The sequence below is a fragment of the Candidozyma haemuli genome (genome assembly GCF_002926055.2).
Source record: "Candidozyma haemuli strain B11899 chromosome Unknown F_2014730914, whole genome shotgun sequence".
Classification (NCBI taxonomy): Eukaryota; Fungi; Ascomycota; class Pichiomycetes; order Serinales; family Metschnikowiaceae; genus Candidozyma; species Candidozyma haemuli.
Genome location: NW_020289912.1, coordinates 586,122 through 613,955, shown reverse-complemented (window position 1 = coordinate 613,955; position 27,834 = coordinate 586,122). Strand labels below are relative to the sequence as shown.

At 43.4% G+C, this 27,834-nt stretch overlaps 11 protein-coding genes and 1 non-coding gene across 12 annotated transcripts; 9 read left to right on the top strand and 3 right to left on the bottom strand. All coding sequences in view use genetic code 12, as the record gives it.

The window, feature by feature from the left end:
- Positions 1 to 251: 251 nt before the first annotated feature.
- Positions 252 to 3,905, top strand: CXQ85_003948 (oxysterol-binding protein related protein; the record flags this gene model as incomplete). The annotated part of the gene is made up of 1 exon (XM_025487581.1): positions 252 to 3,905. The coding sequence occupies one exon, from the start codon at positions 252 to 254 to the stop codon at positions 3,903 to 3,905; it is 3,654 nt and encodes a 1,217-aa protein (XP_025344597.1).
- A 686-nt stretch (positions 3,906 to 4,591) lies between these two features.
- Positions 4,592 to 5,629, top strand: JIP5 (Jip5p; the record flags this gene model as incomplete). The annotated part of the gene is made up of 1 exon (XM_025487580.1): positions 4,592 to 5,629. One exon carries the CDS (start codon positions 4,592 to 4,594, stop codon positions 5,627 to 5,629), a length of 1,038 nt encoding a protein of 345 aa, XP_025344596.1.
- Positions 5,630 to 5,996: 367 nt separating this feature from the next.
- On the top strand, positions 5,997 to 10,332 carry CXQ85_003946 (phosphatidylinositol-3-phosphatase; the record flags this gene model as incomplete). The annotated part of the gene is made up of 2 exons (XM_025487579.1): positions 5,997 to 8,056; positions 8,409 to 10,332. The coding sequence occupies 2 exons, from the start codon at positions 5,997 to 5,999 to the stop codon at positions 10,330 to 10,332; spliced, it is 3,984 nt and encodes a 1,327-aa protein (XP_025344595.1).
- A 348-nt stretch (positions 10,333 to 10,680) lies between these two features.
- CXQ85_003945 (uncharacterized protein) lies at positions 10,681 to 11,694 on the top strand (the record flags this gene model as incomplete). Its single annotated transcript, XM_025487578.1, has 1 exon — positions 10,681 to 11,694. The coding sequence occupies one exon, from the start codon at positions 10,681 to 10,683 to the stop codon at positions 11,692 to 11,694; it is 1,014 nt and encodes a 337-aa protein (XP_025344594.1).
- Positions 11,695 to 11,825: 131 nt separating this feature from the next.
- CXQ85_003944 (uncharacterized protein) lies at positions 11,826 to 12,176 on the bottom strand (the record flags this gene model as incomplete). The annotated part of the gene is made up of 1 exon (XM_025487577.1): positions 11,826 to 12,176. The coding sequence occupies one exon, from the start codon at positions 12,174 to 12,176 to the stop codon at positions 11,826 to 11,828; it is 351 nt and encodes a 116-aa protein (XP_025344593.1).
- Positions 12,177 to 12,965: 789 nt separating this feature from the next.
- CXQ85_003943 (uncharacterized protein) lies at positions 12,966 to 14,081 on the top strand (the record flags this gene model as incomplete). The annotated part of the gene is made up of 2 exons (XM_025487576.1): positions 12,966 to 13,458; positions 13,816 to 14,081. 2 exons carry the CDS (start codon positions 12,966 to 12,968, stop codon positions 14,079 to 14,081), a joined length of 759 nt encoding a protein of 252 aa, XP_025344592.1.
- A 242-nt stretch (positions 14,082 to 14,323) lies between these two features.
- On the bottom strand, positions 14,324 to 18,617 carry CXQ85_003942 (RNA-directed DNA polymerase; the record flags this gene model as incomplete). Its single annotated transcript, XM_025487575.1, has 6 exons — positions 14,324 to 14,352; positions 14,624 to 16,810; positions 17,189 to 17,764; positions 17,833 to 18,060; positions 18,105 to 18,293; positions 18,347 to 18,617. 6 exons carry the CDS (start codon positions 18,615 to 18,617, stop codon positions 14,324 to 14,326), a joined length of 3,480 nt encoding a protein of 1,159 aa, XP_025344591.1.
- Positions 18,618 to 18,866: 249 nt separating this feature from the next.
- Positions 18,867 to 18,939, top strand: CXQ85_003941. Its single transcript has one exon. It is a non-coding gene; the product is annotated as a tRNA-Met (tRNA).
- Positions 18,940 to 19,845: 906 nt separating this feature from the next.
- On the top strand, positions 19,846 to 21,243 carry CXQ85_003940 (uncharacterized protein; the record flags this gene model as incomplete). The annotated part of the gene is made up of 1 exon (XM_025487574.1): positions 19,846 to 21,243. The coding sequence occupies one exon, from the start codon at positions 19,846 to 19,848 to the stop codon at positions 21,241 to 21,243; it is 1,398 nt and encodes a 465-aa protein (XP_025344590.1).
- A 547-nt stretch (positions 21,244 to 21,790) lies between these two features.
- SMC6 (DNA repair protein) lies at positions 21,791 to 24,958 on the top strand (the record flags this gene model as incomplete). The annotated part of the gene is made up of 1 exon (XM_025487573.1): positions 21,791 to 24,958. One exon carries the CDS (start codon positions 21,791 to 21,793, stop codon positions 24,956 to 24,958), a length of 3,168 nt encoding a protein of 1,055 aa, XP_025344589.1.
- Positions 24,959 to 24,978: 20 nt separating this feature from the next.
- CXQ85_003938 (uncharacterized protein) lies at positions 24,979 to 26,577 on the bottom strand (the record flags this gene model as incomplete). The annotated part of the gene is made up of 1 exon (XM_025487572.1): positions 24,979 to 26,577. The coding sequence occupies one exon, from the start codon at positions 26,575 to 26,577 to the stop codon at positions 24,979 to 24,981; it is 1,599 nt and encodes a 532-aa protein (XP_025344588.1).
- A 126-nt stretch (positions 26,578 to 26,703) lies between these two features.
- On the top strand, positions 26,704 to 27,813 carry CXQ85_003937 (membrane insertase; the record flags this gene model as incomplete). Its single annotated transcript, XM_025487571.1, has 1 exon — positions 26,704 to 27,813. The coding sequence occupies one exon, from the start codon at positions 26,704 to 26,706 to the stop codon at positions 27,811 to 27,813; it is 1,110 nt and encodes a 369-aa protein (XP_025344587.1).
- Positions 27,814 to 27,834: the final 21 nt, after the last annotated feature.

Below are 27,834 nucleotides of genomic sequence, written 5' to 3'. Positions count from 1 at the left end.
GATATGTATTTCTTGATAACGGAAATTGTTCTGGGTACACAAAGTGGGGTCGTCTTGCTGTCCTCACAGCCTACATGATTTTAAAGCACGTGACTTACCGATCCGACCTTCTCTTGCTCACAGACGTCATCCTACTACACCCCTTTCTTGCTTGTCTATTAAAACTCAGAATCCACTGCCAATTTTTTTGCAAAGGCGATTAACTCAATTCTTTAGATAAGTTCATTCTCAAGGAGTCTCGATTCTTCTACATGTCTCAACAACTAAGCGCTTCACTTTTGAGGCTAAAGCTCTTAGACGCCCTTCGTGCCGGGGATGAAGCAAAAATTAGCTCTGTTATCAAAGAGCTTGACTCGGTAGATTCAGTCGTTGATACCACTGAATTGGTTCGCTTACGAGAGACGGTTCTTCACTATGCTGTCCAGGTCGCCCCACTATCTACCATCCAGGATTTAGTAAATGATACTACCTACCAGTTTGATGTTAATGCCCAAGATACAGATGGAAATACTCCATTGCACTTGGCAGCAGCAGCTTCCCGCTTTAATGTTGTGAAATATTTGCTTTCATTACCTGATATCAACGATACAGTTGTCAATGCCGACAATCAACAGCCAGTGGAACTTGCCAAGGATCCGAACATCGCTCAATTGATGCAATTTGAAAGAGCAAAATTCGTGGAGAAATCTGCAACCCAGTTACGCCAGTTCTTTAGTGCTAGAGACTTTGAAAGCTTGGAACAACTCCTAGTCCTCAATCCCCGCGCTGCTGAACTCTTAGATATCAACGGTGCTGACCCCGAGAGCGGAAATACAGTGCTTCACGAATTCATCGGGAAAGAAGACTTCGAGATGTGCGACTGGATTCTCAAACATGGTGGTGATCCTTTCAAACGCGATAAGAGAGGAAAGTTGCCCATCGATTTAGTCAGCAGAAACGATCCCATCAGGAAATTATTGAAGCATGCTTCGAAAGACTCAAACATCATGGATTCTGTCGTGAACTCAAGCAACCCAATGAAGACTGGGAGCGCTCCAACCTACAAGGGCTATTTAAGGAAATGGACCAACTTTGCTTCAGGTTACAAGTTGCGCTACTTCGTGTTAGATCAGTTTGGTATTTTGTCTTATTACGCTGACCAAGGTGATACAAATAATGCATGCAGAGGCTCCTTGAATCTTGGTTTCGCAACGTTACATCTTGATTCTTCCGAGAAGCTCAAATTCGAGATCATTGGTAAGAACGGAATAAAGTGGCATTTAAAAGCAAATCATCCAGTTGAAACTAACCGCTGGGTATGGACTCTACAAAACGCTATCACTATTTCGAAAGATAATCTCAGGCAAAAGCGCAGAGGTAACAGCGAAGGTACAACTGCAAATGAATCTACCGCCAACCGCGAGTCTGTGGACGATGGGGCCAGATCTTCTCTTGATGAATCTGGGGTACAGGCAGGAGAAGATGAAAAAAAGAAGCGCTTACTACACTTACCACGGCGCAACAAGCACAAAAAAAGTTCCAGTCAAGTCTCCTTGAATTCATTCACTGGCTCAGATTATGATGAGCAATCTTCAGTGACTGCATCAGATCAAAAGAGTGCCGTTGCTTCTCCTAATTTAGGCCAGATAAAGGAAAATAAGCCGGCAGAACCGAAGAAGAGCTTGGACGGTGCTCAATCAATTGTGACAAAAGAGGATTTTGATTATGATCTTGATCATGATTCCGAAGATTCAGAATCGCTTTCGGTTATAAACGGTGTGAGCGATCCGACTCTGGAGGACGCCACAAAGTTATCGAGGGATAGTATGCTCGCGACGAAAAGATCTCTTTTGATAGAGATATCGAGTCTCTTGGATCTTTTTAAAGCTATCGGAGATAAGATTGATACAGAGCCGTATAATGTGGGTCTCAAGACACTTTCTAATGTTCACAGTTTGATTGAGCAGTACGACCAGCTGGTACAAGGCCGTGAAAGCAAGCTTCTTAAACGTATCGAGCGACAGGATGAGATTAACAAATTGTGGGAATCATCAATCCGTCAACTTGAAACCGAAATCCAGAAACGTGAACAGACATTGGCTCAATTTGAAGGCAAGAAGTATAGAATTAGAAAGCTTCTTGAGTCGAGAGGTATCTCATCTCCACAAGTCTCTAATGAGCTGGCAAATGGATTCTTTGGTGCTAATCCACCAAATGTTGCATCGAATGAGAACACCAAAGAGCCTGAGGGAGCTACTCACCGAGAAGATTCGGCTTTGTTGGAAGAAATCTTTCATGATTCAGATGATGAATTCTTTGATGCGGATGAGTTTGAGGGACATTCAGATAGAGAAGTTACCATAGGCGATTCGGAAGCACAGACACGTGGTGCTGATATTTCGGAAACGCCTTCTAGTGGGGCCATTGCAGGGACCGGCACCCTCGCATCAGGCGCTGGTACCACGTCTTCCCAACCCGCTTCTCATTTATCAACAACTAATGCACAGGAGCCAGAGTCACAGGGCCAAATTGCACACGAAGCTGGAAATGTCCAAGAGAAGAGTACGGATGCCCCTTCGCAACCAGAACCTGAGGTAGCGAAGGATAGAGAGGTAGCCAATGATGCTCAAGAAAGGGTGTTAAGCGCCTTGATGGAAGAAGGCTCGTTTCTTGGGTACGAGAAACCTCCGAGATCAAAGCTTGCTTATGATGAAGACAACAGACCAAAAGTGGGCTTATGGGGTATCTTGAAATCTATGATTGGTAAAGATATGACGAAAATGACACTTCCTGTATCTTTCAATGAATGCACTTCATTGCTTCAAAGGTTAGCAGAGGACATTGAGTATAATGACTTACTTCAAAAAGCAGCGGCGATTGATGACTCGACTTTGAGAATGGTATACGTTGCAGCATTTGCAGCTTCAGAGTATGCATCCACAATCAACAGAATTGCCAAACCATTTAACCCATTGCTCGGCGAAACTTTTGAATATGCTCGTCCTGATCAAAACTTCAGGTTGGTGACGGAACAAGTAAGTCACCATCCGCCCATTAGTGCCTGCACGGCTCAGTCCCCAAAATGGGATTATTATGGTGAAAATGCGGTCGATTCTCAATTTAAGGGCAGATCATTTGACTTCAAGCATCTTGGTAAAATGTTTTGTGTGGTGAGGCCTGACAACGGCGTAACTAACCAAAAAGGAGAAAAGGTCGAGGAAGAGTTGTACAGTTGGAAGAAAGTCAACACATCAGTAGTGGGCATAATTATTGGTAATCCTACTGTGGACAATTATGGAAAGATGGAAGTCACAAACCACACCACAGGAGACGTTATCGTCGTTGAAATGAAACAGAGAGGCTGGAAAGCATCTTCCGCATATCAGTTATCGGGCTACGTGCACGATAGGAAAGGCAACACACACTGGGCAATTGGCGGTCATTGGAATCTGAGGATATTTGCTCGTAAGGTATCGGAAGTTTCGGACAAGGGTAGACGGGATTCGTTGATCGACTCCCAAGAGGACAAATCCGGTGGGGATCCCTACTCAGGTTCGAAATTCCTCGTTTGGCAAGCTGCTCCAAGACCCAAGGTTCCTTTCAACTTGACTTCGTTCGCTTTAACCTTGAATGACCTTCCCGATTCGTTGAAACCATGGCTTCCACCTACTGATACAAGATTAAGACCGGACCAAAGAGCCATGGAAGATGGAAGGTATGATGAGGCATCCAACGAAAAACACAGGGTGGAAGAGAAGCAGAGGGCTGCTAGAAGGAAGAGAGAAGCTACACGTACCAGCTACAAACCAAATTGGTTTGTTAAAGCGCAGCATCCAATTACTGGAGATAGTTACTGGCAGTTCAACGAGAAGTACTGGAGGATGAGGAAAGACAAGAACCTCGAAGGAACTGGTGATATATTTTAGATTTTTATACTTATCATGTTGAATCCTATTTTTAATTTTTTTTTTTTTTTTCTCTGTATTCTACTCTATCAGAGCGTGATGTCTGGATCCATGATGAGGCGCACAAAATGCCATGAGACTGAATTATAGAATGTTCGCGATGCCCATCGCCATTTCCAACAAACATCTTTTTCATCGTGATGGCTAAGAAAAGAAGATCTCTTTTGGCACTGCTTAACAATGAATCCAATTGTCCTCCAATTCTCGATATGCGTTTTGACGAGCCCCTATTTTCTTCGGCGGCTCACCCGACGAGGCCAATTCTAGTGTCGGGCCTTGCGACTGGACATCTTTATTGCCATACTTATGATGCAGATATGCTCGAGGAAAAGATGCGGCAAAAACAAGCGGCTTTCTTGAAAGGAAGTAAAAGTCTTCCCAGAATTTCTCAGCTTTCTCAAAGCTGGTGGTCAGAAATAGCGCATACTGACTCTTCAGAGGCCGTATCCGTAAACTGGAAAACCAAACGTCACAAGGGCTCCTGTCGATCAGTCCTATTCGATGTTCAAGAGAATTCAGTTGGAGAGTACATCTATTCAGCTGGAACGGACAATGTAATTAAGAAAGCCTCCACGGAGACAGGCAAAGTTATAGGGAAACGTGAGATAAGTACCCATTATGATGACCCAAAGGATGCGATCACTACAATGGCAATTTCGACAACGCATCCGTTTCTTTTGACAGGGACTGATAACGGACATGCTCTTGTATTTGACACTAGCGATCTTGGCCAAAGCAAGCTTAAGTTCAAGTTGTCCCAGTTGCACGAAGATTCAGTGAACAAGATCCTCCCTATGCCAGCTGTCTCTCCATATCATTTTTTATCTCTTGGCTCAACAACTCTTACTCATTTCGACATTAGAAAAGGGCCAATCACGCAGTCTGACGACCAAGAAGATGAACTACTCTCGATGTGTTATCCCACCGAGTTCGTGGATAAGGGAAAAAATGATACTGTTTTAGTGTCACATGGTGACGGTATCGTCACTCTTTGGAGAGAAAGTACAAACAGATTATCCGATCAAATTCTGCGAATAAAAGTTAACAAGGCAGCTTCAATTGATGCCATTATACCTACTATGAATGCTGGTGATGACGATATGAACGACTGTGTTTGGTGCGGAGATAGTGAAGGTCTTCTTCATCGTGTAGACTACAAAAAATCCAGAGTCGTTGAAACCCGTGCTCATTCAGCCCTGATGGGAAAATTAGGCGCATCAGACGAAGTTGGAGGACTTGATATTGACTTCGAATATCGACTCATAAGTTCAGGAATGGAAGGATTGAAAATTTGGACTGACCAAGGTGAAGCGAATGGGTGTGATGATGAAGAACACAATTATAGTAGTGATTCGGAGGAGGGCTCTCTGTCCGATACTAGTTGTGACTTAGATTCTAGTCAATCTGAATCAAACATTGGGTCGGATCTCGACCTTTCTGATGAAGGCTCTGGAAATGAAAGAGCGGTTAATTTGGTCAAAAAGCGCCGTCAGCCAGTTCAGACTCATGATACGTCGCAGAAAAAGAAGAAAATTGATTTAAACAAGATCACAAGAGAAGATACGGCCATCAGGGAGACGGAGATTGACAACCAAAAACAGAGCAAACGAAAGGAGAAAAATTCTAATAAAGGTGCGAAGTCAAAGACAGGTAACAACGGGATTATGAAATTTGAGGGTATGTGAGATAGTGATAAACGATAGTTACTTTTACTCAACTATATGTGCCCTCTACAAGTTCATGGGTTTTGCGAACTACGTTTGTTGAAGAAGAAGTAAAATATAATACACGAAAAAACGACCCAATATCACATTTTTTACTAATCTAGCGAGTTTCTGGTGTTCTTTTTTCTTTTTTTTTTTTTTTTTATTTCATTTTTGTATCTTCTCCCACCGGTTTACAAATACATGTCAGGGACTCCACACCACAGTTGTTGGTAAATCTGAGGAGTGCGACTAGAGACAAAAAGAGAATATCTCACAGATACGGCCATCTCGCTTATCAAGCGCTCACTCTCAAGCTATTATTACCAACACCCGCTCTAAACAATTCATGGATAAGCTGAAAGTTTTCTCAGTGAACAATGTTCTTTTGGCAAGACGAGGCCATTACATTGTTGGTTCTCTCCTTTTATCAAAGCATCATTTAGTATTCACGTTTCGGCCAGACCCATCACTGGAACAACAGAGAGATATTTGGATCTGCTACCCTATAATTGAGAAGGTGACTAAGTCAAGAGGGCCATCATGGACAGGTATTACTTCAAGCTCTCCTTCTGGAGCGGAGTTGCCAGTCCCAGCACCACCCGACCTAGATAACTTTGACAAGTACCTGGCATCTCATATCAGAATCTTCTGCAAGGATTTTACTTATTATTCATTTGACTTCCCCAACGAGACTATGTGTGCTGATGTATTTGGTAAGCTTAGCAAGTTGTCGATGTCTGCTAAGGTGAGTGGCCTGAAGAAAGAACTTTATGCATACGAATACCGGCCCAACGTCATGGAAACAAAATTGGACGATCAAGGGTGGGATCTTTATAATGCTGTTCTGGAATTTAGGAGGCAGGACCTACTTTCTTCCAATGACTGTCGTGAAGGCATGTGGCGCTTATCTGACATCAACATTGATTACAAACTATGTCCTTCATATCCAAGACATCTTCTCGTACCATCTTCAGTTTCAGATTCTGTTTTACAACACGCGAGTAAGTTCAGACTGAAGCAAAGAATACCAGCCGTTGTTTACAAGCATAGAGGAAGCGAAAATGGCAATGTCATTGCTCGTTGTGCCCAGCCTTTGGTTGGCCTTAACTTCCAAACACGGTCACTTCAAGATGAAAAGTTAGTGGAAGAGATCTTTAGGTCTCAAGAACGCGAGAAGAAGTTACAGCTAAAGGACGGCTCCATGTTTGTGGAACAACCTCAGCGAAACTTAATCGTCGATTTACGTCCTATAACGAACGCCATGGCGCAACACGCATTAGGTGCGGGAACTGAGAATGTGGAGAACTACAAAGCGAAGAGAAGCGAGGATGAGCTGGCTGATGGGCGGCTTAAGGCGACGCAGACTGTCGATAAAATCTTCTGTAACATTGACAACATCCACGTCATGCGTGACTCGTTGAACAAGCTTGTTTCAATTCTCAGCAATCTTGACAGGTATCCTATAGTTGCCGATGGATCTGGAAAATGCCCCTACCCTCTTTTGCAACAGGCATTGACAAAGACCCAATGGCTCCATCGGCTTTCCATCATCCTACAATCGGTAGATCGAATCACCAAGTCTGTTCATTTGAACAATACCAATGTTCTAATCCATTGCTCTGATGGATGGGACAGAACTTCGCAAGTGTCTGCTTTACTGCAACTATGTCTTGATCCATATTACCGAACGATGAAAGGTTTCATGGTTCTTGTGGAAAAAGAGTGGGTAAGTTTTGGGTTCAAGTTTTCTACGAGGGCAGACCATGGTGCATGTATTGGAGCAACTCTTCCTCCAAAGGATGATCAATCGAGTGAAGCTAACTCCGAGAATGAAGATTTTGGTACGGCTAATCTTTCCACTAATACCCGGTATGGAAACTCGTCTTCGGGAGTATCGCGTGCTAGCGTGGCAGCTTTCCTACTGAAAGCAGCATCTCATATCAAGAACACTGCATCAGCTGCAGCATCTTCTGCGTCCGAGCGTGATAGTCAAAACACTGCAGACGGAGTATCAAGACAGATATATAATGGAAGCAGCGAGAGATCGCCAATATTTCATCAATTTTTGGATTGTGTCTACCAAGTACTTCGACAGTATCCAGATCAATTTGAGTTCAACAGCAGGTTTTTAAAAAGGCTATTTTACCACCATTATTCATGCCAATACGGTACTTTTCTTTGTGATTCTGAATTGGAGATGTCGCAGCTTTATCACATGAAAAATTCAACGGTGTCAGTCTGGGATTACTTCTTGTCACGCCCATCGGAGTTTGTAAATCCGAAATATAGTACTGGTAATGACGATGGCGTGCTATTTTTCAATTACTCTGAGGTGAAGTGGTGGTACGAGCTTTATGGTCGGTCTGACGAAGAGATGAACGGCCTTTCCAATTCTTTGGATCGTAAGTTCGCGCAATTAAGACTTGGCTCGACACAATCGTCATCGGAATCGAGTTCCACAACTCTAGCATAGGTTTTAGAGAACTGGCTAAATTGCATGGCAATATGGGGCCACTTTTACGCATTATCTAATCAAAAAGATCTAATCGGTCGCGAAAGGCACTGGTGTTCGTCTGTAGTTATCTCAAGCGAGTGCGATTCCCGTCTCGGCCTAATAACAGGCGTTCTTCCTTTGCATTTACATAATTTCGACAATGTTCCATAGACTAATCTCGGGAAGATCTTCACGCTTCTATAGCGTTTACTCCACGGGACCACAGGGAGTGGATGGTCGCCTCCCTCATTTTCAGGTGACGAGCAAAGTTGATAACGCAAACTCGGTAGTCATTACCGATCCATACGCCATATACCATAATTATGCCCTGCTGGGTCTCTTGGAAAAGGACGAAGCGCAACTACGAGTTATGAAAGAATTCCAAAAACTATATTACCGAGTTGTTGACTACAAACCCCCTCAAGATATGGCGATTCGGACGTCTCTACTTCTTCGAAAATTAGAGGTAAGGCATGCCGAGGAAGCCATGAAGCTACAATCACTAAGAAATGAGCCGTTTCACAGAATTAAGGGCTGGTTCAGGAAAGATATAGAGGCCCAGAAGAGGGATTTGGTCCGATACATGACTGATGAGGAAGAATTACAGAATATTGCTGCTCCCCAAGGTCTCCTAGTCAATGGAGAGGTTGGGTGTGGCAAGTCTATGTTAATGGATATTTTTGCTAATTCTCTTCCTCATCATTCTAAGATGCGTTGGCATTATAACAACTTTATTCTTTGGGTTTTTGGAGAGATTCATAAAATACAAAAGGAAAGAATGCTCACTGCCTCGGTACATGGAAAGCACAAGATGACAATGGAGAATGAATTCATTCTATTTGAAATCGCTCAAAAGATGATCAACCGGAGCACCATTTTTATGCTTGATGAATTTATGCTTCCAGATGTGGCTTCTGCTCAGATAGTGCGTATTCTATTTACGTACTATTTCAAATTGGGAGGTGTTCTAGTTGCTACAAGTAACAAGCTTCCGGAAGAATTATATTCTACAGAATTCAACAAATCTCGCTTTAAATCTTTTGTCGGCATCCTCGGCTCTCGTTGCGTGAGTGTCGATATGAAGTCAGGCAAAGACTACAGGCTGCATTTAGCCGATTCTCTGTCCAAAGCAAAAAACCATGTGGTGATATCGGGTGATAAAGGACACGAGGAAAAATGGAACTTTCTTGTCAAAACTTCAGCCTTGGATATCGACGAGGCATCGCCTTTGATGAATTCGAGTATCAAAATAGAGGATTTGGATCTGCGACCAGCTTCGATCACAGTTTACAATAGAGAATCTGAAATCCCTCATACTTTTAAAAATGGGTCGGTATGCTATCTAGATTTCGACTATATTTGCAAAGGTTTGTTCTCATCATCTGATTACATTACACTTGCGTCTGTATTCAAGACAGTTATTGTTGACAATGTCCCTATAATGACGACAAAAATGAAAAATGAGGCTCGCCGCTTTATAACTCTTCTTGATGCCATATATGAGGCAAAGTGTCAATTCTTCATGCGCAGTGAAGCAGATATCGACAGATTATTTTTCCCCGAAGAACAGAAAACATCTGAAGACAATTACGATGCTGTTCAACAGGAAGAAATGTTTGCGAAGACAGCTATTGCAGCTATGAATCCTTATAGGCCTAACATATCCTCATATGACCAGGATTATGCAAAGGAGTTTGAAGATATGGATGCCGAGAAAGGTAACCCCGTGAACTTTGGTAACGTGAAAGCTTTCACGGGTGAAGACGAAAAATTTGCTTACAAACGAGCTATTCTGAGGATTGCAGAGATGGTAGGATCTGACCACTGGCGAAGTGCTGACCGTTGGATACCCATAGATCAGAGCATGAGACCTTGGGAGGGCAATGAGGAACCGAATTATGGAACTTACCCTTCTTTGCCCATAAATCAGGATATTGAGAATGATTACAAAGAGCTGGGAGCTGGTTTTCATCCCCGGGAGTTGAAGATAGCTCTTCTGGAAACACTTCCTCGTGACGCAAGTGCACATTACAACGTGCCTTTCCGGGAATTCAATCGCAAAGCTGCTCCAAGTTTTACGAGCCTACAGCATTTTTGGGCAATGGGCTCATGGACGCTTGCCCAGCAAAAAAAAATTAAAGACAAAATTGCGCTGTCTTGGATCAGCGGAGGTATAAGAGAAAAGTAAACTTAAGAGGTGAGTATGGTTTGTATATTACGCGCCAATTTGCATTGGTTGGTACCCCACAAAATTGTTGACACAAATAGACTACTCCTTCTATGAGATTCAATGTTCGTAGTTCCGGTTCCTTCTATACTCAATTTTCTTCTTCTTCTTCTAATCCTCTTTGTACTGCTTTCCTCTTTATTCTTGTTCTCGTTGCTTTTTTTCTTCTTTTTTCCGAATATACCACATCTACAACTTCCGAGGAACAATCATGTGAATGCGCAGGACTTCTCGGATATCACCTCCTTTATCTCCAGCCGTCTACACAAGATTATTCTACACAACTTAGTTTTTTCTAGGAGCATCAGCATGGTTGTTCTCACCGCCGAAAGACTTGTAAAGCTTGCTTACAAGTACCCAACGCTTCACAGCAACTGGTACATCATCGCGTCCACAGCGTTGGCTGTGGTTAACCAGCCTCAAGAGATTGGAAAGGTTCTTCATTTTGCATTGAGACAACAGCTTTTGGAGTCGCTGAATCCTCAAGATAAGCCACTTTTGACCGATCCATACTTGTTGAAGCTCGCAGAAGACTCGATTTCCTCTGCAGCCAAGTTCGACGAATTCACCGCCGTCGGCGTAAATTTGCCTGATATCTTGATACCTTACACTTACCACGACAAGCTTCCACTCCCATATAAGTACTCGAGAACCGAAGACATTACTGCTGCTCAAATCCAGGTCGCTGCTAGAATTCGTGAGGCTCTCTTAAAGATCGCTCCAATTGCTGGGTTGCCCAAGTCTATCAATGCTTTGACTGCGCTCCACAAGGTGACCCCATCTACCGTAAGGGCAGCTAATAAAGCAATGAGGCCTGCAACCATACTGCCAGGACATGTCAATTCGTCTTCTATTGTTCAAGAAGATGTCGCAGGTACAAGATTCGAAGACCAGCTGATCGACACTAGAGATACAATTGATGGGCCAATTTGCAAGAAATCGGTCAACAGCCAGCAAATTAGTGACAATTTTGTCCGGGGCTCCGCCTTCTGGGAAAATGTTTATGGCAAGGTCAGTAGCCGTGTGAAGAATCAGATGTTCAGTGCTTATCCTGATTTATGGCAGTATGCTATTCACAATGTCTATTCACCTATCTTGAGCTACGAAGATATCTTGCCTGCCAAAGAAACATCTTTCTGCGTTGTGACTGCTTTGATACCACAAGATGTCCCACCAACTCTCAAAGGACATGTCAGAGGTGCTGTGAACTTGGGCGCCACCAAAGAAGAGTTAACAAACATCAGGCTTCTTGTCTTTGATGTCTGTGATTGGAGTGGTAACATCACCTGGAAAGGCGGCAAAGAGAGCGTATATAAGCTTTGAGTTTCTGTTACTGTAGACCACTAGATAGCTTTCTTAGTATCGAAATATTTTACAAATTCATATGATAACCTTAATCTATTGATATTTGAGCGAAAAGAAGTGAATGACGCAAGCAGAAACCTTCGATTTAATTATAACTTGATCCTATCCTGTCTTTGAATCAAGAGCACCTGGCAACCACAAAAGACGAAGAATGCTAAATAAACAAAGACAGCACCAAACACAGTGTGTGCAACGGCGCTGCCGTCCTCGGGGTCGTTGATGGAGCCCATCATAGACTCGTGGCCAACTTTAAACAACCAGCCAATGACAGATAGAATGACAATGCCAAAGGCGGACAAAATCGTACAGAAGTAGGCATTGCCCGTGGATACCACAGGTTTCATTTTGTTAGATGGGAAAGAAGCTGATAACCGTTCAAGACACCCGGTGAGAGCTACTCGGAAGTTTGTTAGGTGTAAGATAGAACGTATGCAGGGCATACTTAGTAGGTCGCCTGTCAATACTTTCGTTGGGGAAGAGAGACCCATAAATCATTCAAAGCTTGGATCTACGATGCTTTAAAAACCTTTCGGCTGTGCCTCTTTTGTCTTTCACGGTTTCAGCTGCTTTTTAAACCATGTAGGACGATGTTGAGCAACCTCAGGACGGATATATGCTGTTTTATGTTTGCAATTCCTAAATTGACTCTTCTCAATCATAAATTTTGGTTTCGTTACATTTACATAAAAACTTCATTGGCTGTTATCATGTCAGACTATACTCTTCTTTTTTTTTTTTTTTTTTTTCCCCCCCCGTTTAAATTCTTATGTGGTTAAGATTTGTACTTGACACACAATTTTCCTATTTTGCTGCTAATTACCAACAAGTTGCGAAATTTTAAAATTGTAAGGCCAGTATTAAATCAGCATGTAGCAAAGAAGCGAATTCAACCAAACGTCCGTAAAAGAATGAATTTCTTGAAGAGAGAAATAGAATAAATTACTGTAAAACAAAAGAGCACGAAGAACATGCCAACATCTCTAGGGTACGAAGTAATGCAGCAGAAGTGGAGCTCGATCTATTCGAACTACAACAGGCACATGTTGCCCAGAATATATACAAAATGACAATCGTCAGAACCTAAGAGATTGGCTGTATGCCTAAAGTGCTAGATCAGAGATCTCGTGCCCAATGCAAGTTTCTGAAGTGCCTACGTCAGCCTTGAAAAAAACGCACGCGATTCAGGAATTTACAAGGGGACATTCATTCAAAACACAAGAAGGGTAATAATGAGTATCAATACAAATGAATTTCCGCCTGGCTTGTCTTTAGAAGATGTCGCTAGCAAAGAGAATATCCAGCTTTCCAAGTTTGATTCAGATATAGCATGGAAGATCGGAACATTGGCAAAACAAAGGGCCATTGACTATCGTCTTTCCAGACCAATTTTGATCGATATTACTACAACAGATGGGACAACTTATTTTCATAGTCCATCAAGACCTTCGACTGTAAAGGACAATGATATTTGGGTAGAGAGGAAGCGGAGAACAGTATTCCGTTTTGGCTTCTCCAGCTACTACATGGGCCAGAAACTTAAGCTGAAAGACACAAAAAACTTAGAGGAAGCTTTCTACATCAGCAGTATTGATTATGCTGTTCATGGCGGGTCTGTGCCTATAAGACTAAAGAACTTTGACGGTGTTGTTGCAGCCCTTACCATAAGCGGCCTCAAACAGGAGGAAGACCACGCGTTTGCCCTCCAGATACTCGAAGAAGTTAGTAAGTCTGTCGAATAAGTTTCTCTTAGTTTGAAGCTCCGAAAAATTAAGCTGTTTGTTTCTGAGAGATTCGGTTTAGAATGACACAGGCCTTCTGGGTCTTGATATGCGATCTTTAATGGGATCAAAATCATGTGGTATGCATCGTATACAAGGAAGAAACTATCTTGTCAAAATGTATCTAGGGCAAAACGTCATATCAATACCTATTTTTATCCGTTACATCTAGCGTAGATGTTAATTTGTCTGTCCTAATAACTTTATTTCTTGACGAGTTGTGCTGAAAGGAAGAAGCAATTCTTAGATTAAGCGATACTAACCCTTAATATGTCGCATTAAAGAATTTATCGCCACCCAGAGATTTCTAGAGAACCTCGCTATGGTAATCGGCATATGGATGTGTCTTGTATTTCTTCTGCTTTGATAGTAAACCTGAATATTGGCCAAGAGGAGGAGGAAGAGGAGGAAGAGGAGGAAGAGGAGGAAGAGGAGGAAGAGGAGGAAGAGGAGGAAGAGGAGGAAGAGGAGGAAGAGGAGGAAGAGGAGGAAGAGGAGGAAGAGGAGGAAACAAGTGTGAAATTTCGGGTCAGTTTTACCTATAAATGTTTTTATTTTGTCGAGTAGATGCTAAATTATGCTTAAGGAAGCCGAGTGCCTTAAGTTGTCATCATTCTTTTTCAAAATTCGGTCATAAATGGCCGAAATTTTTTTTTTTTTTTTTGTTAACTGTGTATTAAGAGGACGCCTTACGGCACGAAAACTATATCACTATAGAAAACACAACCCCTTAATCATCGGGCTTACAAGGACTTCCTCATTGCCGTCCGGCGCGAAACACCCCCGTCTGAACTTCAGCTTGAGTGTCTCTATAACTCTGTCCTTGCGTTGTAGCCTGCTCGTATGGTCTTATATTCCCATCGGCAGAACCTTCTGCATCGCTGATTTCATAGCTCTAACCAGCAAAGGAGGGTTTATAATTCCATCCTTAGCTGTTCTCCGTCGTCGCGAGAAATTTAACCGGACGACTTTAACGAACCAATTCAATCGTCTTAGGTTCCCAAAAGTCACATCCTCAGGAGCTAACATCTCCCGAAGATTCATGGGGCGTGGGAATCCCATTCGCCCCCACCAGAATTTTGAGACATGGCATTCATTGTAAATGTGACGGAGCATATTGTCCTGTCTGTGCTGTTGTTGGCATAAATGGCATAGCGTCATTCCATGAGCAGGTTTGTCATGGATAGGAACATAAGATCCAAAGTTGAAATGATGAATGGCCCCAAACTCATTTCTCTTGAGCCATTCCTCGCGGTGTAAACTTTTCCAGAATTTGTCCCATCTCTTGATAGGTCGGGCCTCTGGGCAAATTTCTCTGAATCTTCCTGGCATAATTGGTGGTTTCTCTTCTTGTTTCTTTCGGCTTCTGGAGGTGAAGATCCCAGTATTGAGCTGCTGAGATTCATGTGGTCTTGGGTGGCCCGGGATCCCCAAGATCAGCTCCACATCCTCCACTCGAACCCTCGAGGCTATTGTGGCCGGGTGAGTGGTTCGAGTTCCTTTAACTAATTTCTTCCAAGCTTCGATATACTGAATTTCGTTCTCAGTAAATGTCCACTCCAAGTTCTCGAAATAACGTCCATTGGCTTCAAAGAGAAATTCTTCCCAATAAAGCCCATGGCTTTGTCTTATTTTGGCACGTCGGTTGTTATGGAAAATCTTCACAACGTGGTGAAGCATCTTCGCCCTCAAGTATTTGATGAACCACAGCTGATCGTCACCAAGTGTTCTAGCTAACACCTTGGCACGATGTCCTTGTAACTGTGAACTCAATTCAATGAGGCCATAACCGCCTTTCTTTGGTCTAGCATATAATTTTGGTGCCAGGACCCCTTTAAACATTCTTTGAATAGCATCGTCAATATTTCGAAGTTCCTTCTCTGTCATACACTGGACCAAGTCCTTGTATATGGTTTTGGAACTCACGAACATGTTGGTCCCGATAGTCTTACTGATGATATCCAATCCTCTGTATCCTTGCTTGTAGGTCATAAATGGAAGGTAGTAGATGAAATGCCGCCAGTTCACCCCTTTCATGCTAATCCCCAAATATTTTAGCTCTTCCCGCTTGATATAACTCTGTGGGTAGGGCAAAATATCTTGTTCTTGCTCGGGATAGTCACGCCTAAATCCTATGAGTTTGGATTTCGATGCACTAACCTTACTATTACTGGCTCTTTCAAAACGTTTAATGCACTTGGCGGCATGTGCATAGTCTCTCAAGTTGGCTAAGTAGATGTTGACGTCATCTGCAAATGCATGGTATTGCATTCGCCCAAGTTTGATATCACCATAGCTTAGCTTAATTCCTTCTAGTAGCTTTAAATGCAACAATAACGGCTCCAACGCGATGTTGAAGAGTAAAGGAGAGAGTGGATTCCCTTGCCTCGTTCCACAATCTAGTGGGAAATGAGGCCCTCCGCAATTGTTCATTCTAATCTGAGCAAACTGGCCCTTAAGCAACAGCATAAGCAATCGGCACATTTTGGTCCCAATGTGCATTTTTTCAAGAACGGCTTGGATATACTGATGAGAGATGCGGTCAAACGCTTTAGTAAAATCAGCCATCAAAATAGCCTGATAATACGAAGCTTTGGTCTTCTCTCTATTGTCCTGGATAAGCTGGACCATGGTGAAGAACTCCATGGTATTATGATTGATATGGCGACCTTTAATGAAACCTCTTTGGTAAGGACCTATCAATTTGTCAAGCACTTTCTGTAGCCTATTGCAGGCTGCACTCGACACCACCTTAAGCGTCGTGTTGGTGAGTGAGATAGGTCTAAGGTTTGCAATTTCCGTAGACTGGTTTTGATCACGTTTAGGAATGAGCGTAATCAAAACCTTCTTAAAACTCTGTGGTAACTTTCCTGTCCTCATCATGTTATTAGCCTCGCGTGTGAGTATGGGGCCGACATCCTCCCAGAAGTGTTCTAACACTGAGTTCTGGATACCATCGGGTCCTGGTGCTGAAGACTTCTCCATTTTCCGAAGGGCTTGGAGAAGTTCATCCTGAGTAAATCGTCTGTTAAGGGCGGCCCTTTGTGAGTCTGAGAGATTGTCTCCCACTGGACTCAAAAACCTTTGCATTTGTTCTGGTTCCACTGTTGGGGGTGATTGATAAAGTTCCCTGTAATAGTCGGTCGCTATAAGAATCATCCCTAACGTATCTTCTGCTTCTCTCTGTTTCTCCGAATTCGAAAGTTTTTGAGTAACAATTGGATCTGTGCGCTTGTGCTGGAAGAAGAGCTTTGTAGATTGATCAATATGACCGGCCTTCAGCATGTGAACGCCCTCTTTGATCAATTGATTTGCCACTTCTGGCTGCCTTCTCCGCACTAAGCTCATAAACTTGAGGTGGTCCATAGCTTCGCTTTTAATCTGAAATATAGCCTCATCAATCGTTTTATCATGTGGTATTCTCCGAACCTCTTTATCAGAGAACGGAGGAAGGAGCCGTCCAAGTGGAAAGACAAATCGTGGCTTCCCAATGTGGAGGTCCTTCTGAGGGTGGAGGTGAAAACGTACCGATATAACGACGTGAGTGGAAGTGATTACAGGATGCTTGGCGGTCAGATACCGTCTTGCTCTGAGGCGCCAGCTCCTTGGAAAGTAAAAACGATCAATCCTCCGATTGGATAGATAGGATGTGTTAGTTGGAACATCCGCAATACGCCTGTCCCAAACTGCTAAATCTTCTGTGTTGCAGGTGTTGTCCAAATCTTTGATAGCCAACCTAGCGCGTACCTCCGCTGGCGTTGAGTCTTCCACCGAATGGTTTAGATCACCACCATAAATTAACTGTAAAGTTGGGTATGCCTCCCTGAGGCGGATAAACCCAATCGTCGTATCATCAATAATCTCTGCTTGCTTGTTCTTGTCTTGAGTCGGAAGATAGAAATTCTGGAGTAATATCTGTTCCCCCATTGACGTTTCAATCCGTATGTCGGTAGATCTGTGATGAAACACAGAGTTACTGCCGAGTTCATACTCCCCTAAGACTTTGAAGTGTCTTTGCTTGACAAAAATCCCAGTGGTATTGAATCGTTGGGCCCTTGCGGGTGTGGAAAAGAAGTCTAAGCCCCTTGCCCTTGCGTAATCTTTCATGGCTGCCACGTTGCTGTCGGTAGCCTTGAACTCTTGAATGAATAGAATGTCAAAATCTGCGGCTAGATGTGCCACTGTAACTAAATTATTTGTTTTCTGGATATTGAAAGAGCCAAACTTGAAATTGGTGGTGGAAACACCCTCTCGTCTTCGAATTGACGGGTGTTTAAATTGAATGATACGCTCCTCTATCATCAATATTTCCTTGCACGCTGCTTCTCTGCTGCGTGCTCCGTGGTTAACTCGTCAATAAGATCGGTGATCCTCACGGCATCCAGCACTTCGGTTGGATCCCTAGCAATCGAGGGGCGAGCTTGGCGAGTTGGGGATGGCGACCTAGATCTCGTCCGGGAAGCGATGGTCCCCCTCTCTGGCGAGAGAGCCACATCGTCCCTCAAGGGGCCGAGTTTAGGTGCCGGTTTGCGTCGAGAAGGAGTAGCTTGTTTTCTTGTAGAGCTTCTCCTAGTTGATGTTCTTGTAGACCTCGACGCGTTGGGGTCGGTGTCGCAGGGATAGAGACAGCCTCTTCTCCCTGTTCATCCACGTCCGTATCCATGTCTTGGTCAAGAACTTCTGGGGCAGCCACGTCCTCGTTTTCTTGTGAGGTTGGCTGAGGGTTGGTTTCCGAAGCAAATGGGTCTTCCTCTTCGGATACAATGGGGATCACTTCGGCTTTCTCTTTAGCCAATGTGGTGTTGGGGTGGGTTGGGAAGGTCAACCCGGACAAGGAACCCTTGTAGACATGGAGTCTTGAGATGACTCCGAAATTGGAGCAGCGGCTCCGAGAATGCCCAGGAGTCCTGGCATAGTGGACATAGTGTCCTGAGTGGTCTGGGTGGCATCAGGGACTGTAGCGACGGTGCTTTCCCTTTCGGCGACAGATGGCAAGGTGGAAGGAGTTGGTTCTGGCAAGGTGGAAGGAGTTGGTTCTGGCAAGGTAGGGGAAGGTGGAGCACTTGGCGAGGAGTCCAGGACCATTTCCACCGATTGGTCCATGGCGTCATCCCCATCTTCATCTTCTGAGGGAGCCTCATAAGATGGGGTGGGTTCGACCGTAGTTGGAGGGTCGTCCTTTCTGGTACCAGTCGAAACTGGTGGATCAGAAATTTTTGATTTTTAGCTGAAATTTCTCATGAAGCTTAAAACACCACAAATAATTATGGTGAACTCTTTGAATAGGCATTTTAAAGCTGGAGACTCAAATACTAGTTTATAATTAACAGTTTTTCTTAGAAGTTAAAAGTGGCTTCACTAGCTCAGTAGGCAGAGCGTCAGTCTCATAATCTGAAGGTCGAGAGTTCGAACCTCCCGTGGAGCACTTGTTTTTTTCCCAATTTAATATAGTGCACGGAAATGTTATAAATTCATCTTCGAGACCTTTGGTCACTCTAAAGAATGTTTATGGCGTCTACGGTGTCCGTTATTAGGAGATGCGGATCTGCTGTTTTTCTCACAGGAATGCCAACTGTGTGTGTGTGCGGCGTCTCCTTTGAGGCGTTCCCCGTAAGCGCATGGGCATCGTAGAAGAGTCAAAAGACCCTAGACCGGGAACGCAGCTGATGCCGCACTGCAGGCAACAACCACATTATGAAGACAATTTGGTTTCCTTTTTTCCTTACGCTTGCATTATATAAAACGTCTCATTTCCTCATTGAAGCTTGAGTTGAAAATTTTTTCACTTTAAGGAAGTTGGATAATAATGGGCTCTATCAACGCCCCTGGCTATAATGCCATCATCTACATGACTTATGTCTTTTTGCTTGCTACTGGATTGTTCCTCGCATGGAAATATGGCAAACAAAGCAACTTCTTGTCAAGTAACAATACTCAAAGAGGCCTTCCCCTTGCCGTCAATTTCGTGGCATCAGGTATGTTTGTTTTACTTATTCGATGATTCTTATTTTTTTTTGCAACTTGCTAGCGGGTGCAGTTTCCGTTTTTCATACTAGCGTGCTGGTGTGGATGACAGGAGCGGCTGAGATTATACCGTTCGGACTTGATCAAGTTAGTACTTGTGTGAGGAGGCTCAGAGTTGCATTAACATTCAGCAGTTTACCAGTGATCATTAAACATTCACTACTGTAACCTGCTTGCTTGTGCCATGTCTCACATCCAATCTCGTCGTCGTGAGTGAGCTTCTCAGCTTCTCGCTTATCTCAGCAGTGTCCATGACACAGCGCCCGTAGTCTGTTGTAGATTTTCAACGCTTATGCTAACATTAGCCATGGGTTGTGGTATATTGACGACTTATGCTCAAATTGGTAACATTAGTGGACTTCATGGTCTATTGGTGTACACGCTTTCAGGCTCCCTACCAATCCTCATGTTTGCAGCTGTCGGCCCGCTAATTCGTCGAAGATGTCCTGAAGGCTTCGTTTTCACTGAATGGGTAAGGCAAAGGTATGGCGCCGTTGCATCTTTGTATCTTTCGTTCTTCACTTGTCTCACCATGTTCTTGTTCATGATCGGTGAGTTGTCAGCTGTAAGAGGCGCTATCGAAACACTCACTGGCATTGACGCTTTGGCTGCTGTCATCGTTCAGTGTGTGGTGACTACCATTTACACATCTTTTGGTGGATTCAGAGTCAGCTTCATTACTGACAATTTCCAAGGAGCTTTGGTAATTGTTTTGGTTATCATCTGTGCTGCTGGAATGGGCTCATATATTGAAATTGATACCTCCGCAGTCGGGCCATCTGGGTTATTAGAAGCCAACAAGTTGGGCTGGCAATTGGTATGGATTTTGCCAGTGGCCATTTTTACAAATGACTGCTTCATGGCAGGTTTTTGGTTGCGAACCTTCGCTAGTAAAACAGACAAGGATCTTTGGATTGGGTGCTCAATTGCGTCTTTCGTCACATTTGTCATTTGTACCTTGGTGGGCACCACCGGTTTCCTTGCTGTATGGTCTGGAGATCTTGAAAGAGGAGATGACGAGGGCTACAATGCCTTCTTCATTTTATTGTCTAAGATGCCTGCCTGGCTTTCGGCGTTTGTGTTGATCTTTGTGATCTGCTTGTCTACATGTACTTTTGATTCTTTACAGAGTGCTATGGTGTCAACTATTTCAAATGATGTCTTCAGAAATAGACTCAAAATGATTTGGGTTCGTGGCTTGGTCGTTCTTGTCATGATTCCCTCTATTGTATTGGCGGTTAAGGTTGCAGATGACATCTTGCAAATCTACTTGATTGCTGACTTGGTTTCGGCGGCAATCATTCCAAGCATTTTCCTTGGATTGAGTGACAGATACTTTTGGTTTCTCAGAGGCTGGGATGTCATGGTAGGTGGTCTTGGGTCTTTACTTGGTGTGTTTGTGTTTGGAGCAGTCTACTATAACAGTGCTGAAGAGGGTGGTAAACTCATGTTGATCTGGAATGGTCTTTACGACCTGGAAGATTGGGGCCCCTTCGGTGCGTTTACGGTCACATTCTGCGGTGGCGTTATCTTCGCTCTTATGTTTGCCGGTTTAAGACTTGCTGCGCTTTATATTTACTCATGGATCACCGGGAATTCGTTTACGGCTTGGGACAGAAAGGAGACGATGCTTGATCTCGTACCACACGAATCGCCATCAGTAGATGATTCGAGTATCAAGAAAACCTCCCTGGTTGAGGCATAATCCCGAGAATCGAACCAGTTCCGGTGAAGTGCTCACACATCCCGCTCTCGGATGACATAATAATTACATAGAACATTAATTTGCTTCACTTCTTCATATCAGTCGAGGTACTTTGTATGGAAAAGAGATAAAGAAGAAATCTGGTTTCCAAAAGCTGCATCTCTTGCCTTCTTGACTAAATCCTTAAAATATAAATACTAGCCTTCTAAAATCCAAACACCATCAAAGCATCCTTCTTCAAGAAGATCGATTTGTCTTCATATTTTTTGTGGGATTTTGTATCTATTCTCATTTTGCTCACGTCCCTCTGTTTGGTGTGGAGCATCAACGCGCGTAGGTTTGTATGCGCCATCAATTAACCAAACACCATCACTGATCTGATCTAACCCCACGATGACGACGTCAGAACCCGATGAAAGTTTAGGGAGCTCTGATGGGGAGGTGCCCAGCAAACGGGCATTTGAAGTGGAAGTATGTATAAAACCTCAAATAGGACACTTTCGATTTGTTTACTAACTCTTAGTCTGGGCAGTCTGCTGAACAATACATGTCCCAACTATTGGCACAGAAGCGTCGTAAACTTGGTGATGATGAAGATACAAGCGACGATTCGGAAGATGAGGAGGAAACAGACCACCGTAACAAGGCTGGGTATATCAAGAAACTCATTCTCAAGAACTTCATGTGCCATGACCACTTCGAATTGGACTTTGGCCCTCAAATGAACTTTATTATTGGAAGAAACGGGTCCGGAAAGAGTGCTATTATTACTGGTATCTCTGTTGGTTTGGGGGCAAAGGCAACTGATACCAGCAGGGGTTCCTCCATCAAAAGTCTTATCAAAGATGGAAAGTCCACGGCACGTATCATTGTGGAAATTGACAATGAGGGTCTAGATTCTTTTGAAAAGGGTGTCTATGGATCTAAGATTATTGTGGAACGTAAGCTTCTGCGTGAAGGCACCAACAACTACTATATCCGAAGCGAAAACGGGACGGTAGTCTCCACGAAAAAGAAGACATTAGATGAGATCCTTCAAAAGTTCTTCATTGTTGTCAATAATCCGCTTTCGTTTCTTTCTCAGGATAAAGCCCGTGAATTCATTGCTAGCAGTACAGAACAATCACGATTTACCCACTTTAGTGAAGGTACCAATATCCAATCAATCCTTCTGAACTACCAGGATGCCTCGAAGAATATAATGAACTTACAACAGAGGCTGAGAGTAGCGAAGGAGTATTTTGAGGATGCTTGCCAAAAGTACAAAGAATGTGAAAGGACTTATCATAAGTACAAGCATTCTCATAATCTTCGAGAGCAATCTGAACGGATAAATGGTAAAATGTACTGGTATAACGTTGAAGTCATGGAACGAAGGCTCCGAAAGAAGCAAACTGAGATTGACAAGTTATTCGAAGATGTCGCCCATCTCAATAGCCTGGCCGACGAGAAAAAAAGCACCATCACTGTTCTCGAGGAGAAGATGATGAGCCTCAACAAGGAATATGGAACGATCAGTGAGTTGCTTGAAGTTAAACTAGCGGAAGTGGAACGCGCTGAAATTGAAGCAAGTGATGCAACGAAACAAACTCAACATCTTAGAAATGATTTGAACACCTATAAATTGGAAGTTGATGATTTTAACAAGCAGATCAGGGATTTTCAGGCGCAAATTGATAAAGAACAAAAAAAAATTGATGAAATTAACGGTGGATCTAAGGAGCAAATGAAGGAAAAACTCGCTGCGCTTCGTTGTCGCCTGGAAGAGCTTGTCAGCCAAAAAGATCAGGCTCAGCAGGCGTTAACTGAGGTCGATGACGAAAGTCCTGAATTAATGGGAGTAACCAGAAAACTACAAGACATAAGGTATCAGAAGCAAGGTATCGAGAACCAAATCCGAAGTATCGAGAAAACGAAGAACGATAAGTATGCTGCATTTGGAGTAACAATACAATCCCTCTTGAGGGCCATAGATGATGAAAGAAATTGGCATCATAAGCCCATTGGACCCGTTGGCTGTTTCGTGAGTGTCAAGGAAGAATACAGTCGCTGGGCCGACTTGATTAACGCCTTCTTACAAAGACCACTTGATTCCTTCGTTGTTAGCGACGAACATGACAGAAGACTTTTAGCTGACCTCATGAAAAGCAGAAGAATTCACAAAGGCATTATCGTGAGAAAGTTCGAAAAGTTTAATTACTCTACGGTTAGCGTACCTGATTCCGTCACAGTGTTGGAGACTCTCGATATCCAGGTTAAGGATGTTTTATATACCCTCATTGATTTGAATAACATTGAGGATATGATTATATGCGATACGATCAGTAAAGCAGAAGAGCTCACTCGTGTCATGGAAGTTAGAAGCGCATTTTGCCTTAATGATAAAAAGTCCGGTATTAGGTTGGCCCGTGGGAAAGGAGGCGGCATTACCAGAGATCCTGTTTTCTATTCCAATGACCTCCGAAAGCTTGCTGGCAAAGCATCGGACTCGGGCTTACGGACCGATCTAGAAGACCTACGCCAAGAAGAATCTCGGTTGCAGCAGGAAAGAAATAGAATCAAAAGTGCTTGGAATCAGAACAAAATTGCATTACAACGTGAATTTAATGAAAAGCGCCAGCATTTGAAAGAAATCCAAAATCAAATTTTTTCTACTGAGAGAATATTAGCCGAAGAAGGTGATTTTGGAAGAATCGAAAGTTTAAAATCGCAGATTGCCAACTTCCAGAACCAGATCAAGACTCGGGAAGGTATGTTTGTTGAGGTTGCTGAGAATGGCAGGGAAGCTAAACGCATCGAGAAGACTAAACGCTCTGAACTTGAATCGGTCCAAAATGGCAAAAAAGAGATCAACGACCAAATGGTGGTCATACAACAACAGATCTCGTCGGTGAAACAAGAAATTGATAACGTGAAAGCGGATATGGAGGCAAGCAAATGCAGAGAAGAAGAGTTAAGACAGGACATTGAAAATCGTACAACGAAAAGAGCTGAGGACGAAAAGAAGCGTGACGAATTATTGTCAGAAGCTCAATCTCGTTGCACCAAAGAGGAGGCAAACATTGGTGACAATGATACAACTGAATCTATCACTACAGAGTATGTCAACATCCAACAGGCTATTGAGGAGGCAGAAAAGAGCAATAGTAAGACATTTGAACAAATACTGGACGAGCTAATTGAAGCGAGAGGGAATAAAAACAAATGTGAGACAAGCTTAACAGATTTAGAGAATGCGAGAATCACTCTTGAGAATGATCTCAATTCGAGGTTTGAGAATCTCAATATTACAATCAAGGAGAAGCTCACACGAGCCAAACTGTCATTTGAGCATTGCCTTGCTTTGAGAGGCTTCAAAGGCAAACTTGAGTTTGACTTTGCCAAGAAGCGTGTCATCACAGAGGTCCAAACGAAAGATGATAAGCAAAGTAGAGCAGTCCAGTCCTTGTCTGGTGGTGAAAAGTCGTTCACTCAAATTGCATTCCTTCTTAGTATATGGAAAGTTATGAAGCCAAGAGTGTGTGGATTGGATGAGTTTGATGTGTTCATGGATTCTGTGAACCGTACTATAGCGATCAGGCTTTTGATACACGAGCTTCGTTCATCCAATGCTCAATCCATTTTTATTACTCCTCAGGATATCACAGCGGTTGGGGATCTTCAAAACAGCGAGGATGTGAGAATTCATCAAGTAAGGCCCCCAAGACAGGATTAAGGACAAATTCTATGTTATATTTACAAGTCTATATAGAAAGTGGGGGACACATGAGATAGAAGATCATCCCCAACATTAAATGCAACGAGCTTTTCGTAATCGCTCTTGTTTAGAGCATAATGCAACGTAGATGTAGAAGACTTATTGAAGGATTGATGTTCGGCGTTCCATTCAAAAAGAAACTGTCTTAAAGCATCTCTAGACGTCGATGGACACGCAAGAAGAGCCTGAAGGCAAGCAACACGGCACTCACGAGGCCAACCATTATCAGACACTTTCAGACAAAGGTTACGACAAGCGAGCAAGATGTCACCCAATTGCCGAACCTCTGGGTTAGTGAGACGGGATGATTCAAACTTGGCTTTCGCAGCCCTGAATGTCATAAGGAAGACTTCTCCACCTCGTAGAAAAATCTTATCATGTAAACGAGGGAATGCAGCCTGAGTTTGAGTGAGAACAGCCCATGCCTCGAATACTAGGCCATCCTTGTAAAGAGCGGCCATGACCGGCTTGATTAGGGCATGGTGGTTTGAGGCGACGAAACTAGCGAGCTTTTCGGTAGAAGAGCTGCGGTCAGCAACCACACGCGAGACATTGCGGTGTATGAGTTTGTTAAAATAGGGTGTATCAGCTATGTTGATCACCCCATCAAAAATTGCATTGAACTTCTTGCCTGGAAGGGTATACTTGTTATACTCTATGGATGAATCATTAAGGGGATCATCGCTTGCCTTGATACGATCATGTCTTTCCTTCAGGTTTTGTGCCACAGCATACTTGAGATTATGCTCTAAAATCTTTCCTTTGACGAGCACATTATGTCCCCTATGTTGCCATGCCAAACTCACAAAATCAGATAAGGCATCAGAAAATTTGCCCGCACAAGCAAAGGCTTCCACCTTTGCGATAGCAATATTTCTATAGATGGTTCTATGCCAAAAGTACGAGTAAAACCTTTTGAAGTATTGCTGAATGCCAACCACAGCCGTATAATTGCCATTACGCATGAATATGATAGCTAAGCGAGCTAGTATATCAGGATATAATAGAAATGGGATATTGGGATTGACCAATCCATTGTACTGAGAGTCGGAGTAAGCCGTGATGGGATCAATGACTTCGTGATAGACCAAAGATGCTGCGCCATAGTGACCAAGTTCACAAGCTTTAGAGGCGACAATAGACCACGTCTGGTTCGAAACACAATAGGAAATTCTATCAACTTCGAGCACGGCATGAATCAAAGATACTGCAGCGTTCAAATTCTCTTCAGCTAAGAGCCTCCAAATGTACTCCTCAATTAAATGACTGCTGAGCGTACCTTCTTTCCTCCCCGACAAATGATCAATGATGTGGGTGAATATTGAAATGTTACTTCCGGAGCTTGCTAAATTATGAAGTTTAAGGTTAGCATAATAAGAAGGATGGAGCTTTTGCAGCAAAAGCTGCTTTTTATATGGCCCTGGAAGCCTGTCATAGTCTTGAATGAACTGGCCAAGGCCCTTCTGGGTGGAAGGGTTGCGGTCCGTACGGGCAAGCCACAGCACCGGATCAAATCCAACTGATGAGTTCTGCCGTAGATTTAGTTTCACACAACGAGTTGACTTGAAATTTTTCATCAAAGGGAGATTGAAGATGTTATGTGATATATGTCCTTAGTATATTGTATACACCACCAACTAAAAACGCCAGTTACAGGTCAAGTTTTTCACTCAGCTCTCTATCGCACATCTCATCAAGTTATAATGTTGAGGCTTGCAGCTTCCAAAGCAGCCCCGGTTAGATCTCTTTTGAGATTGTCACCTAAGCATTCTAGTATTCAGAGACCCGTCTCCTTGATTACTCCATTAGGTCTCTCGAGCGCTTCATTGCAGAGAACGTCCATTCGTTTGAACTCCCAAAGTACTGGTTCAGAAATTCAGGATAAGTTGCCCTCCTTTGATGCTGAATCCGTCCTGGAAGCCACCAACCTCACTTCGGATTCTTTGGGTTACTTGGACTCGATAGGTATGGCTCAAGGCTGGGGCTTGACGTCCTGGATGGAGACTTATCTTGAGTATATTCACGTCTATAGCGGTTTGCCATGGTGGGGCACCATCGTTGCATCTGCCCTTTTACTACGTGTTTGTCTCATCCCGTTTTATATCAAGGCTGCTGTTAACAACGCCAAAATGGCCGTCATTCAACCTCAGCTTAGTTTATTGATGGAGGAAATGCGGGCAGACGACAGTAAGAGAAATATTGTTCTCGCTGAGAGAAGAGCACTCATGAAGAAGCACGACGTCTCCTTGCCCAAATCTATGTTAGCATTGTGCCAAGTACCTTTCGCATACGGTATTTTTCAAGGCCTCAGAAAGATGGCCGCATACCCTGTTGAAGGCTTCCAGAACCAAGGTGCCCTCTGGTTTCAGGATCTTACCCAAGTGGATCCATACTGGGGCTTGCAAGGTATTTCCGCTCTTTTTGTTATGGCTATGATCAGATTAGGTGGTGAAATTGGAAGTTCAACACAAAACCCCTTGATGAAAAAGTATTTCTTTGTTTTCCCAGCCATTACTTTCGTGGTAACGATGAATTTTTCTGCTGCAGTCGCTCTCTATATTGGAGTGGGTACCCTTTTCTCGGTTGTTCAAAGTTTGGTTTTCAAAACTACAGCTTTTAGAAAGTTTTACAACCTTCCCGAACCTCCGAAGCAGGATCTTCTGAAATCGCCGAAAAACTTATCTGAGTGGTTCCACCAGATGGCTGACAAGCAAAGAGTATCCGCTAAAAGCAAGATGGAGCAAGCTAACAGAAGATTGGAAGCTCAACATAAAAAGCGCCATGGACGGGATGGATTTGTTAAAAGACATTAGGCTTGGAGCTTCTGACAGAGA